This window comes from Mustela nigripes, chromosome 6, assembly GCF_022355385.1.
Source record: "Mustela nigripes isolate SB6536 chromosome 6, MUSNIG.SB6536, whole genome shotgun sequence".
NCBI lineage: Eukaryota > Metazoa > Chordata > Mammalia > Carnivora > Mustelidae > Mustela > Mustela nigripes.
This window is the reverse complement of record NC_081562.1, coordinates 70148475-70163748: the sequence shown is the minus strand read 5'-3', so window position 1 is coordinate 70163748 and position 15274 is coordinate 70148475. Positions and strand designations below refer to the sequence as shown.

The window sequence follows — 15274 nt, the reverse complement described above, 5'->3', positions numbered from 1 at the left end:
AGAAACAGACCCACACAAGTACAATCAACTAGTCTTTGATGAATGAAGAAAGGAAATTCAATGGACATATGATAGTCTTTTCAACAACTGGTGCTGGAACAACTGGACATCTATCTGCAAAAACACAAATCAGACAAAGAACTTAAACCTTTACAAAAATTAACTCAAAACAGATCATAGACCTCAACAGTAGAATGCAAAACTATACAACTTCTAGAAGATAAAAGCAGAGAACATCTAAATGGCATTGGGTGAGGCAGTGTGTATTTAGCTACAACGTCAAAAGTATGATCAATGCAAGAAAAGAGGTAAGTTGGACTTTATCAAAATGAAAACTTCTGCCCTGCAAAAGATGTTAAAAGGAGAAAAAAAAAAAAAAAAGCCACAACTTGAAAGAGAATATTTGCAAAGCCCATACCTGATAAAGGACTTGCATTCAAAATACACAAAAAACTCTTAAAACTCAACAATTTAAAAAATCCTCAATTCATAAATGAGCAAATGCTGTAAACAGGCACAAAGAAGATACACAAATGCCAAGGATCACATATGGAAAGATGCTCCACATTATAAGTCATCAGGAACTAGAAATTAAAACAACAATGGGATGCCACTACAAACCAATGCAAATAGATAAATTCCAAAGAATTTACAATATCAAATGAGGTGAGGCTATGCAGCAACAAGGACTCACATTCATTGCTACTGGGAATACGAAATCTCATAACCACTTTGGAAGACAGTTTGGCAGGTTTTTTTGGTTTGTTTGTTTTGTTTTTATAAAGCAAAGCATACTCTTACCATACATTTCAGCAATCACACTCCTAGGTATTTACTCAGTTGAGTTAGAAACTTATGTCTATACAAAAACCTTCACATAAATATTTATAAAAGCTTTATTCTTAATAACCAAAAACATGAAACCACTAAGATGTCCTTTGGTAGGTGAATGGATAAACAGACCATGATACAGTGGAGTTTTATTCAGTACTAAAAAGAAATGAGCCAGGAACAGACATGAAGGAAACTTAAATACACATTGATATGTTAAGGAAGCCAGTTTGAAAGACTACATACTGTATGATTCCATTGATATGGCATTCTGGAAAAGGCAAAACTACAGAGATAGTAGAAAGTTCAGCAATTGCCTGGAATTCAAGGGCAAGAGGGAGAGATGAATAAATGAAGCACAGGAGATTTTTAAGGTTAGCAAACAACTGTTCTGAATGACGGCCACGGTGGACAAGTGGCAATATGCATTTGTCAAAAAAAAAAATGTAGAAATGTACAACAGAAAGTTTGAATACTGATGTAAGAGGATTCTATAAGGTAATTCAGTAATTTGAGAGATACCAGGAAAAACTACAGAAAAAATTTAATCATCTTACAAATGTATGGGAGAACTTCACTGAATAAGGTGGAGGAAAATGTACTAACTCGTTTTGGAAATGAATCTGTAAAACTAAAGACAAAAAGAATTGCATATAAGGACTATACCCTATTGGTAAAGATGTTTCCCATGGTATTATCAGTTAGTAAATCTGATACTGTTAAACATACATGCTGGAGCTGAACAATAAGTAAATGGATGGTGATGGTTCGATCTAGATTACTCACAGTTGGGACAGGAATGTGCCCATCAATAAGGAATGAGGGGGGAATGATCCATGGCGGGGGGCGGACTACAGTTGTGGAGAGTAGTAAGAACTCATGTTTAGCTTAATATATAGACAATTCAACATAGAAATATTTATAGATATATATGTATACGGGTTAGCACACACATCTATTTCTTCATTTTGTCAGGTAAGAGGCCCTAAAGAAATGAAGCCTTATGAGCAAAGAGCACACCCTGTATCCAGATCTGGCTTTCTAATACCATTCTCCAAAAAAAGGAACCAGGGTTTCCTAGAGAAATGACTGATTCTTGAACCAGAGCATGAGATACACAACATGAGTCGGAAGCACCTTACAGTGCAAGAAAGTAAGAAAGGCTCCAGAAAAAAATTAACTACAATCACAGTGGTATATCAAAATGACACAGAAGTCAATAGAAAGAGTTTCCAATGTCCAAAGCTGAAAAAATTTGAGCAACAAAATAAAGTAGAATTGGATTATAAGTCAAAGTATAAAATACCCATGCTGTCCATACTGATATAAATAAATGATTGAATAAATTAATAAATGATGGAGAAGAGATAACTCTTCCATGCAGAAGAATTCCAAATAAATTATGTAGAAACTCTGCTCTGAAGGAACCTAACTCCCTACTCCTTAAATGTGGGTTGCACATAGCATCTTCCTTCCAAATAGTGTGGTATGGAAAGGGGGCAGGAAATAACTTTATAGTGCAGGACCCTGACAAACACTGTACCAGCCAGATGATCAAGGTCAACATCAAATTCATAAATCATATAGAGTGTATGTACCTTTGATATGATGTGACAGAAAGGTATTTTACCTCATTATCTTCCCCCCCAAACCTATTACCCCAGTTTAGTCAAGAGAAAACCACCAGATAAATCCCAATAGAGAATGTATCGCATGGAGCACTGGGTGTGGTGCATAAATAATGAATTTTGGAACACTAAAAGAAATAAAATAAAAAAGAATAAACCCCAATAGAGGGACATTCTATAATATACCTGAACAGTATTCCTCAAAACTTCCAAGGTTATCAGAAACAAAAACTGTCTGAGAAACTGTCACAGCTAAACGGAACCCAAGGAGACATGACAATTAAATGTAACATGTTATCGCTGAGGGCATCCTAGAACAGAAAGAGCACACTTGGTGAAGACTAATGAACTATGAATAAACTGTGGACTTTAGTTAATGATAACATATGACAATATAAAAGACACAAAATAATAAAAGCATAAAGTTAATCATGCAAAATGAACAGAATATGTAAAATTAAAGATAAGAAAGAAATGCATCGTAAGGTTAAGAGTTATTATATCATATGGTTTCATTTACTTGTGCAGCATAAGGAATAGCACGGAGGACATTGCAGGGAGGAGAGGAGAAGTGAGCTGGGGGAAATCGGAGGGGGAAACAAACCATGAGAGACTGTGGACTCTGAGAAACAAACTGAGGGTTTTGGAGGGGAGGGGAGTGGGGCGTTGGGTGAGCCTGGAGGTGGGTATTAGGGAGGGTACATATTGCATCGAGCACTGGGTGTGGTGGATAAACAATGAATTTTGGGACACTGAAAAAAAATTAATTTAATTTTAAAAAAAGAGTTGTTATATCAGAAAGCTATAAAATTAAGCAATTTTGATTTTCCTTTCAATTTTTATGGTTTTTTAAAATACTTCTTAAATAAGAAGATAGTATTTTTAATATCAAGAAAAATTCCAGCACATTAAAAAAATTGTCTAGGTCCTCCTCAAAACCCCATTTTTATCTCCACGTGGATGAAAGCCAAAAGTCTTTGGCTGACTAGATTATCTCTAAAATTCTTTCCAACTGTAAGATCATGTGAATTACATAAATTATAACTAAAATCCATGTCCCAGCTATGCATCTGGTAGGGACCCAGAAATATTTAATTACCATATGACTCCCAAATATACTGGTTAACATACATTTTGTGCCATATATACTCATAATTTGCTAGTGTCCTAACAACAGACTAGAAATGAGCCCAACCCAGTGTTAGATAGTATAGATGCAGTATATTTTTGGTATAAAATATGTCTTTTTAAGTCACTATTTTTTGTTTGTTTGTTTTAAATTTCCATCTGACTTTTAAATAGGAGGCATGTTCTTATGTGCAACATGGCAGGCAAACTTAGGAAGAACACAGGTTTAAATAGGTGGTAGGAAACATCCGTAACATAAAGGGTGACTATCACTTATGCATAAATTCTATAATAGGCATCAGTTGTTTTTTTGCCTTATTTATTTATTTTTAATATTTTTATTTATTTGAGAGAGACAGAGAGAAAGAGAGAACACAGAGGAAGATGGAGAAGATGATTCCCTGGTAAGCAGAGAGTCCTAAGTGGAGCTGGACTCCAGGACCCTGAGATCATGATCTGAGCCCAAAACAGATGCTTAACCAACTGAGCCACCCAGGGGCCTCTGTTTGTTTGCTTTAATTTTAACATATCTCATGTGCAGATCACCTATCGGCTACTATCAGTAACTACTGAAGTAATTTAGAAGATGAAATTTTAAAAAGAAAGGCATCCTGGATGTTAAACAAAATGGGAACTTCAGCATGGCTAAAAGAATTAAAGAATCAATAATTTTTAAATACAGAGCAGGCCTAACCATATTAATTTTGGACTATATAAGAAACAAATGAAACTAAGGTAGCATTATGATGCATTCCTTTATAAGTAAGGTCGTACAATTTAATAAAGTTGTAAAATGGCCTTGGGGACAAAAACTGGAGATGAACACACAAGTCTGCAGATATTTGGGACGTAGGTGGTACCTATTCTGGGCTCTGCTGTCACATTCTATTCTTGAATCTTTAAGTTTTACTCAACCACAACTTACCCATGTGTGAAAATGAGGAAGACATCACAACAGAAAATAATGATTTTTTAAAAATCGGGACAGACATTGGAATGTTTCTGGAAAAAAAAAAATCTATCCATCTTCATAACATTAGGTTTCCATGTTGTCCAATTTAACTTTGAGTATAAGTCAAAAAACCGATCTAGAAGTTAAACTCCGACTGCTAAAGTCAGGAGATGGCAACCACTTTGTTCCCTCTTCCAGGCTTTACCTTCTGGCTCATTTTTGATGAGCTCTTCCATTTTCCTCTGCTTCAAGGTGTCAACAACGTCAGCTAAGCTGCCTTTGCGCCGTTCGGGAGTTCCTAGGGCCGTGCTTGACAAGGACTCACCACTCTGCCTCCCACCTTCTTCTGCCTTCTGAGGTGAGGTAGATGAGTTGTGTGGGGCAAATGAAGACATAACTTTATTGCCATCAACTTCCTGAAAGAGAAAGCAAAGGGGAAAAAAATGTTTAAAATTCAGTGAATTTTTTTTTTAATTGCTTATGTGGCTTATTTAGCTAAAACATGAAAAAGTGAAATGTCACTCTGCAAGAGTAAGATAAATAAATAATTTTTTTTAAAAAAGAATGCATTAACTTTATAGGCTGGCACAGAGTGAGTCAAAGATCAATTCATACAAGAAATAAAAATATGGAGACCCTCTCCCTTAGACTGAGAACTAGTGGCAATAAAGCCTTATACAAAGGCTATACCGATCAGATGCATTCTTCTACTTTTCTTTGAAAAGTCTTAGATTTTCCTAGGGACATTAAATGCACCAGTCATCTTGCTTAAACATCCTCATGACACTGTAATATTTAAACAAGTAACATTCTGCACTTCGCTTTTCATTTTAACTGGCTGCCTTTTCTTGATGGTTGCTCCTAATTAAAGCAGGGTTCTTTTTTAGTTCTCCACCTCCCTCTCACGCTTTTAAGAAAGCATCAGCCACACAGGTTATTTTGACATCAGATAGGAATATTGAAAGTTTATTTCTGCTTATGCCAAAGACATTTCTAAATCCATTTGTTACCCCAAGCATTGTTTCTGTCAATATTCTTCCAGATTTTGCACTTTAAACCTCACATGCCCTATAAAACAAAGTTTCTTGCAACCTTTACCTCTTCATAATTGTGTATGTGTATAAAAAGAATTTGTTCTATAATTTTAAAATTTAAACATAAACATTGGATGTTCTTTTCATCATTATTTTCCCCATAATGTCTTAACCAACTCTAGCTACTATCTAATATTTGGGCTATCTTTTGTATAAAAGGCACTAAATTGATTTTTCAGATATATGTGAGAGGAATGATATTGAAATGATATAAAACAACTTTCTCACTTAAAGGCTTTCTTTTTATAATCTTTTACTTCTACAATCCTTTGATTTTCCACAAAGCAGATCTCTTCTTTAAAACTGTAATCTGGTAACCTGGGTGGCTCAGTCAGTGAAGTACCTGCCTTTGGCTCAGGTTGAAATCCCAGAGTCCTGGGATTGAGTCTCATATCAGGCACCCTGATCAGCGGGGAGCCTGCTTCTCCCTCTACCTGCTGTTCCCCCTGCCTGTGTTCCCTTTCTCTCACTCTCTCTCTCCCACTCTCACAATAAATAAATAAACAAATAATAAAATCTTTAAAAAATAAACAAAATTGTATCCTAAGATCTTTGAGGAAGTTAGTCTCTCTGTAAGTATATTTCTTAATTCTATAGTACTAAATGATTTCATTAAAATATATTTGAATATACACACACCTAATAGTCAGGATAACAGGTTATAGGCCGTTTATACATTTCTTCTCTAAAATGTATTAATAGGATCTCCTGACCCCAGAAAAGGGGTCAGATGTGTGACAGATCACACTGATTTGATATCTAATGTTTTTAAGATTATTTCTAATATATTTGACTAGCTTAAAAATATATTTAAAAGACTTGATAAAACTGTCATTTCAACTTTTAAAAACAAATTAAAAATAGAGATGTTGGGTGCCTGGGTGGCTCAGTTGGTTGAGTGACTGCCATTGGCCTCGGTCATGATCCCAGAGTACCGGAATTGAGTCCCACCATCAGGCTCCCAGGGAGTCTGCTTCTCCCTCTGATCTTCTCCTCTCTCACTGTCTCTCTCTCAAATAAATAAATAAATAAATAAAATATTTTAAAAAAATAGATAAAAAAGAGATGTTGACACAAACATAATCATAATCTGTTTATATGATTTTTTTTGTTAGTGGATAATAGTGAAAGAAAGACATTAGCTATGGTGCAAGTGTCAGTTTGTTGGGTGGTACTAGGCGATGTGGAAAAAGTCAAAGTAAAAAATGTGTGCAAACGGACTCTTCAAAATTATAATTCTACACTCAAAATGGTTTCCATTTCTTACAAACATAACAGAATATGCAGAAAACATTACTATGTCTTGAATGAATATTCTATAGACAATACATTCAAAGATGAATCTTAGCTTACTATGTACTTGGATTTAGAAATCAATATGCATAATGTAATCATTACAACCCCCTGCAGGCTAAATGAAGGTACACTTCTAGAATTATTTATTTAAAACCCACACATAAATACAAGCAAACCCATAAATGCGCACACATACACACACACATCCCTGACAAGAGCAATCATAAATCCATTCAGTAAACTAAGGAGTGTTTTTATGAATGGCCCATAATACACATTAGCTCAGTTTCATGTTCAAACCAGAATATAGCAAAACCTCTGTATTCATTTTTCCACAGATCTTTCTTCTCACTATTTCCAGGGTCAAAGAAGAAAAACCCAATGTTGAACATTTCTATTCCATACTCTGTTTTCACATTATATGATGACAAACTTAATAAACAGGAATTTGGCTGCTGAACTTCATTTTCCATAGTTGAAAATTACATATATCTTTCTATAGCCTCTTCAGTATAGGGAAAGACACCCAAATTGTATACAATCACATCTATTAAAATATCAGAAACTATTTAAAAATCAAGTAAGGTGGGCGCCTGGGTGGCTCAGTCGGTTAAGCCGCTGCCTTCGGCTCAGGTCATGATCTCAGGGTCCTGGGATCGAGTCCCGCATCAGGCTCTCTGCTTGGCGGGGAGCCTGCTTCTCTCTCTCTCTCTCTCTCTCTCTGCCAGCCTCTCTACCTACCTGTGATCTCTCTGTCAAATAAATAAATAAAATCTTTAAAAAAAATAAATAAATAAATAAAAATCAAGTAAGGTAAAATAACAGCCCATCTTGTAAGTCTCTAATTTTCTATACCTTGCAAAACACAAGGAAGTATTTTAAAGAGTTTAACATCATTTCACTAGTATTCTAAACTCAGTTACCAAAACAGTATTAAAAATTAATTATCACTACAATTTCATGTGCAAATATTTTATCTTATCACTATTTCACCGGTCTGATTACATTTCAGCCTCTAGCACCGTTAATCCCTTTAACGGTTTTACACAGTTAACAGATGTTTCTGTGTGGGACTCCATTGTTCATTTGCATGGTGAAGAGCTTGTTAAAGAAGGCTGGTGCAGTCTTCAGTCAAGAAAGTCCTATAATTTTCAGTTTCTTTTCTGGAATTTCAATTACCATATCTGCAGTAATGACTGCATTTTCCTCTTCATTTGCTGGTAGGTGAACATCCAGAGAGCCCACTAATAGAAGTATTAGTGGTCCAAACCAGCAAAATATAGTTCATCAGATTTTTGTGAATACTGAAGGCAAGCTTCAGTATTTTGTCGTGAACTCTCACAATTGTGATATTCAATTTTTAAGGACTAAAGATAAAAGAGGGTTCCAAACTTTTAGAACAAAGTTGGTAATCTTCCTTTCTTACACTTGAAAAATCTTTACTTAATTCTGCCCCCCTCTGTCACCTATGCAACCACAAGATAGAGAGAGGGATCTGCCTAGTATATCTATCTTTATTTAAGTAACTTAAAAAAAAAAATGCATTCCTAAACTGGAAGAAGCCATTCTGGAAAACAGTATGGAGGTTCTTCAAAAAGTTAAAAAGAGAACTACCCTAAGGCCCAGCAATTGCACTACCAGGCATTTGCTCAAAGAATGCAAAAATACTGAGTCAAGGGCACCTGGGTGGCTCAGTGGGTTAAGCCTCTGCCTTTGGCTCAGGTCATAATCTAGGGGTCCTGAGATCAAGCCCCACATTGGGCTCTCTGTTCAGCAGGGAGCCTGCTTCCCACCCCGCCCCTGCCTGCCTCTCTGCCTTCTTATAATCTCTGTCAAATAAATAAATAAAATCTTTTAAAAAACATACTGAGTCAAAGGGGCACATGCACCCCAATGTTTATAGCAGCATTATCAACAATAGCCAAACTATGGAAGTATGGAAAGAGCCCAACTGTCCATCAACTAATGAATGGACACAGAAGATGCATGTGTGCATACATGGGCGTGCGTGCATGCACGCACACGCACACACACACACACACACACACTGGAATATTACTTAGCCATCACAAAGAATGAAATCTTGCCATTTGCAATGAAATGGAGTTAAGAGTGCTTTATGCTAAGCAAAATCAGTCAGTCAGAGAAAGACAAATACCATATGATTTCTCTGACACGTAGAGTTTGAAATGAAACAGATGAGCTTGGGGGGAAAAAGAGAAAGGCAACCCATAAAATGAACTTTCAACTATAAAGAGCAAACTGAGGGTTACTGAGGGAAGGTAGGAGGATGGGTTAAATGGGTAACGGGTATTAAATGGGTAACTTGTGATAAACAGAGTGTTATATATAAGTGATGAGTCATTAAATTCTACTCCCGAAACTACTATTACATTATATGTTAACTAAATAAAATTTAAATAAAAAATTGGAAAAAAATGCATTCTTGTTAATTCATTCTAAATATAGCACTTTGTTATGAAGACTTTGTGAGACATATTTCAACATCAATATTCAAATTTTAGTTTAGATAATGTTATGATTAAAAAGAATTGATTCATTTGAAAAAAGACATTATATGTGACTCAATCAGACCTAATGTTCCTTTCAGCGTCCAATGTCATTTCATCCTTGACTTCTGGCCTCAAGAAATACATTACCATATTTACTTTTCAGTCCTATACACTCAAGTTAAATTAATACAGGGTAGCAAGAACACTACATTTAATAGTCTATACAGCTATAATTGGTAAGAATAATAGCCAATATTTACTGAATATTACTTTGTGTCAGGCACTGTTTAACATGTGCTACATGCATTAATTCATTTAATTCTCCTGGCAAGCCTAATTATGATTTGCACTTCATAGCTGGAGAAACTGAGGGATATGGAGTGAAGTAAATGCATGAGATGGTACGATTAATAAAAGAGTAGGTAATCAACTGCAACCTGATGGGCACCAGAACCCTCAACCACAGTGCTAATACTATCTCTTTTTAAAAACAACAACGAGTGATGCATGGGTGGCTCAGTTGGTTAAACGTCTTCCTTCGGCTTGGGTCGTGATCCCAGGGTCCTGGGATCGAGTCCTGTATCATGCTCCCTACTCAGCGGGGAGTCTGCTTCTCCCTCTCCTCCCAACTGTGGTCTCTCTTTCTCTCTCAAATAAATAAATAAAATCTTTAACAATAACAGCAACAAATACCTAAGTATGTTTATGTTAATGTTTCGGGTGAACAAGATGCACTGTCATCTGCTTAATAATTATGAAAATGAGAGGATTTTGCCCCAATATGTACAACTCTTAAAGGAAAAGTTACATAAATGCATTGCAGTTAAGTAATCCAACTATATTCTAGACTTATAAAGCTGCCTCCATCTAAATATCCACTGGTTTATGCCATATTAACAATAAAGAACCTTAAAATTTAAATAATTATTTAAACCAAACACAAAGATTTGATCTCTAAGTGACTATTCAAAATAGTGATGCTCAGTCCTTTATGGTTTTTTAATCTATCTTTTTTTATTTTAAAGATTTTATTTTCAAGCAATCTCTATTCAACATGGGTCTCAAACCACAACCCTGACATCCAATGTTGTCCGTTATACATTCCACTGACTAAGTCAGCCAGATGCTCCTCAATCTATCTATAAAATGTGTGGGCATCTCTATCCTCCTTTTTAATACAACAAAGTTTTGGAACTTAGAAAAAAAAAAAAAGCCAGTGCAGAAAGTCTATACTCTTTAACTAGATTCTCACTGATGCAAGTTCAGGAATTTGGGTATCACATAGAGCTAGCATATGATACATACCGAAAGTGCTTTGGTACTGAACAAGTTTTAATATGGTCATATTCTTCTAATAATGTGCTGTTTTTGTAAATATCAACAGGGCAAGGCAAAAAAAAGTTTGAAAAATATCTTGAAAGCCATATAAATTAAATATATCTGGCTGAAATGGGAAAAGGTAGGCAAACGTCCAGTTACAAAATAAATAAGGCCCGGATATATAATCCGCAGCATGGTGACTGCGGTTAATAATACTGTTTGTGTACCTGAAAGTTGCTAAGAAAGTAGATCTAGAAAGTTCTCATCACAAGAAAAAAATTAGTTTTGTCACTACGTGTGGTGACCAATGTTAACAGGATTTACTGTGATCATTTCATATTATTCATAAATAGTGAAACATTACATTATAAAACTAAAAGTAATAAAATGTTATATGTCACATATCAATTTTTTAAAAAGTCATCCTTAAATTCTTTAAAAAATAGGTAGAAAATATATGTTATCCCAAATGTTTCTTTTGAAACTAAACTGTACTACATGTAACCTACTCTGTCAAGTTAGGAGATGCCAAATCTAATTTAGTACTAGATTAGTAAATTTAGTACTAAAACAGTACATGGCGATTGTGCAAAAACTCCAATTATTTTTTAAAGTTTTATTGGCTATGGTAATTTTTCATAAAAGTTCTGCATGATAGCCTAAACCAGGAATCCTCCTGGATTCTAGATCCATTGATAGCTATAGATGCTCTCTCAAATACACATGTACAAGCATATAAGCAGACACACACACACACAATTGCACATAAAATTACACATACGGTTTTAGAGAATTAATTTTCTAGTTTTATTGGCTATGGTAATTTTTCATAAAAGTTCTGCATGATAGCCTAAACCAGGAATCCTCCTGGATTCTAGATCCATTGATAGCTATAGATGCTCTCTCAAATACACATGTACAAGCATATAAGCAGACACACACACATACAATTGCACATAAAATTACACATATGGTTTTAGAGAATTAATTTTCTACCTTCATAGTTCCAAATGTGAACTTCCACCATGAAATCCCCTAGGAACGCTTATAAACCACAGATTCCTGGTTAAGAAGCTCTCAATAAAATGCACATCTTCCCAGAATTGTATTATAAACTCATTAATATATACAATTAGATGATTTTAAGATGACAGTTAATACTTGCAAAACGAGCTATAGATTTTATTGATGCTTTATTCAGATAAACTTAGCTAAAGATATATATGTTAATAAATTAAACTTTTACTGTTCCTGTGATAAGCACTTAAAAAGAAACTAGGATTTTAATTATACTTTAAAGAATAATAAACATGCTGAGGAAGAAATGCATTACTAATGGCAATCACTGTCTTCTTACTCAGTAATCACCTTGTGATAATGCACATGTAAATATGAAATAGAAAGCAGAACAAACTGCTAACCTTTATAAATGAATATTACCATTTTTAAAAAGCATACCAGTTCAATCTTCAACTATGAATTTTCCTGAAAACAGAATGTAAACATGTGAAGGCTACACTGAGGCAAAAACCAACCCTTAAAAGAGCTCAGCAGAGAACACTAAGAGTCTTTCTTTGGTTAATATGATCAAATTCAGTATTCTGGGAACAGGATATGGTCAGTTCCCGAGACCTATAAAACAAAAGTAAGCACTTACAGAGAGATTCTGAAGGCTGTCTGTTACACTTGTGATTACTGCTAGTGTTAACGCTATCCAATTTAAAATCTTTTCTAAACTTCTGCTTAAGGAAAAAAAAGCTGCCTGATGTATACTTGAGTCCAGGGGTTCACAAAATGAAAACTGACAAAGGCACTTTTGTTTGGGCTATTTTCCTAGTTAGCCTACAGAGACAGGGTTTATTAGAACTTCTCACCTTTCTATACTGGAAAAAGCCACTGATAATACCTGAGTTTTATAAGATCAGCAATTCTTTTTTTTTTTCTTTTTAAAGATTTTATTTATTTATTTGACAGAAAGAGATCACAAGTAGGCATAGAGGCAGGCAGAGAGAGAGAGAGAGGAGGAAGCAGGCTCCCTGAGCAGAGAGCCCGACGCGGAACTCGATCCCAGGACCCTGAGATCATGACCTGAGCCGAAGGCAGCGGCTTAACCCACTGAGCCACCCAGGTGCCCAAGATCAGCAATTCTTAATGTTTAAGTAAGTGTAAGGTAGTAGACTAATTGAGATTCCAGATATTAGGTGAGTAGTTCATAACTCTATCCAGTGACAAGCAAGCCACACACACACACACACACACACACACACACACACACACACTTTTTTGAACTTCCTTAGGGGGTTGTAACAATAAGATGCCAGTCTCATAAGAATCCAAGGTCAATTTTTACAGAATGCTTATATTTTTACACATTTCAACATTTTATGAGATATTGAAATTTCCTGAAAATTATTACTTTCAAACCTTAAAATTGTTAAATCATCACAGTTTTAAAAATAGGTGGAAATTCTAAAGTACTCAATTAGGGATTAGTGTCTTTTTGATCTAGAATGTAAGGAAAGTTCTATACTCCATGTTCTGCTTAGTTCTAATGTTTAAAGAATATTGCATAAACCTTACAAGTTCACCTGTCTCTGTAATGCAGACATAACCCACTCTTGGGGCTGATCTATTATTTTAAATAGTGACAGGTCTCATCAAGTTTGGGTAAAATATTATTATTTTATAAAAATGGCTCCATTATATTTCAAATATAGGATCTAGTCCATATTTCAAAGATTTTTTATGTATTTTGGACAGTGCAAATAGAAGTGAAAGCTGTTTGATGTTTCTTCAAAGCCTAAAAGTATGGAATCTTTTAAAGATTCTTTCCCTGTGCAATAGAATGGAAATTCAACAAAAGTCTAACTTGGTTTGCCTTTTTTTGCCAGGCACTGAGACGAAATGTTAGCTTAGGCTCATGTTTAATTATTGATCAGAAAACTAAATAAACGTTTAAAAGCACATTTTATCTTAAAATGCATTTGCCTGGGACTAAACAATACAAGATAGGTGATTTATATAAATATAATTCTCAAATGGTGGTCTGTGAGCCAATATCACTGGCATCACCTGGGAATACTTCACACATTTCTCTCGGGTCTCGCCCCAGACTTTCTGAATCAGAAACTCAGAGGGTGAAGACCAGCAATGTGATTTAATTCTTCAAGGGGAGACTGATACTCAGTAATTTTGTGAACTACTGGTACAGGAAAAACTTTAAGAGTTAGAGAGGCAAAGAGGGAGGTGACAAAAACCGCCAGTACTGAAGAGAGCCATCAGAAAAGTGATGGAACTTAATGGTTTTGAGAAGAGAGCTGAAAGATAACATATTGCAGGGGTAGGCAGGTGAGCATGGAGGTCAGGGATAAGAGTCAGCAAACACGCAGGGTAAGAATAACCAATACATTTCGGGGGTAAACGACATTGTCTTAATTTTTAATAGTCATTCTGGCACACGTTGAAACGAGCCTCTGTTTGCTGATTTCCTACTAACTCTGTGGATTAGGAAACCTGAGATTTATGTCAAAATTGCATTGTGGAAAAAGATTATTTTAAGAAACATACTAGGAAATGTGGTTTGAATTTATTAATAGTTAAATCTGATTTATAATATAAAAATAACACAATAAGAGTAGGTTTCCTTTGTTTTTTTAAATCAATATCATATTTGCCATCTAATTTAATTCCAGTGAGTAGAATTAAAATTTAAGTGCAAATTTTTTGATTCAGTAAGAGACTATACAAATAGGAAAAACAGTTTTGGAAAATATCTTCATTTGCATGTGGACGTTACACGGGCAGAAGTGTCTGATGGTTGTTTTTAAATACAGAATCACATTCACCAAGAACCTCAGAAATCCTGCATTCAAGAATAAACTGTATGTTTTCATGTGCTCTCAAAACCACTTAATAAGCAAAAGTGGCATTTAGAGAATTCTGATACATTAACTAATAGAACCTGTAAAAACAAAGAACATTTTGTGCTGTGACAGCCTCATTATCTTCCTGATGATGATTCTGTTCTGTCTTACTTGTGTTTAAGCAATCCAGCAAGCACACTTTAAAACGTCTGATGATCTCTTCCCTGAGGGCTCAAAGGTCAACCATAAGATGTTTCTAAATAAGAATTAAGCTACACATCGAAACACTTCCATTTAACATTAGTATTGTGAACCATATAACACTATTTTAAGAAATAAAGAAAAAAACTTATAACAAACCACTAATTATGTGCAATAATTCATCTATGATTTTCCTAGATTTTTCTGGAAGCCTCCAGGACATCCTTATAATAGTTGTTAATAAACTTGACTAAATACTTATTCACTCTGAGTCTGAAGGAAGAAACAAAACGTGAGGAATCTTCCAATTGTGATCTATTTATTAAATGACTCCTTTTTACACTACAGAGCAATGAACAGTTCCTTACACAGAGCAGACACCTGGTAAAATTAATAAGCTAAGTGTTTGCTAGCATCATCTATAATTGGGAACTGACTATATATTCAG

General features: G+C 35.0%; 1 protein-coding gene across 1 annotated transcript in view; it reads right to left on the bottom strand.

Annotated features, from left to right (window-relative positions):
- The window catches only part of SOX5 (SRY-box transcription factor 5), a 985194-nt gene that overhangs the window by 296054 nt on the left and 673866 nt on the right, over window positions 1–15274 (bottom strand). The window contains exon 7 of the mRNA XM_059402806.1: window positions 4745–4955. Coding sequence (XP_059258789.1) covers window positions 4745–4955 — 211 coding nt within the window. The remainder of the gene's footprint in view (window positions 1–4744; window positions 4956–15274) is intronic.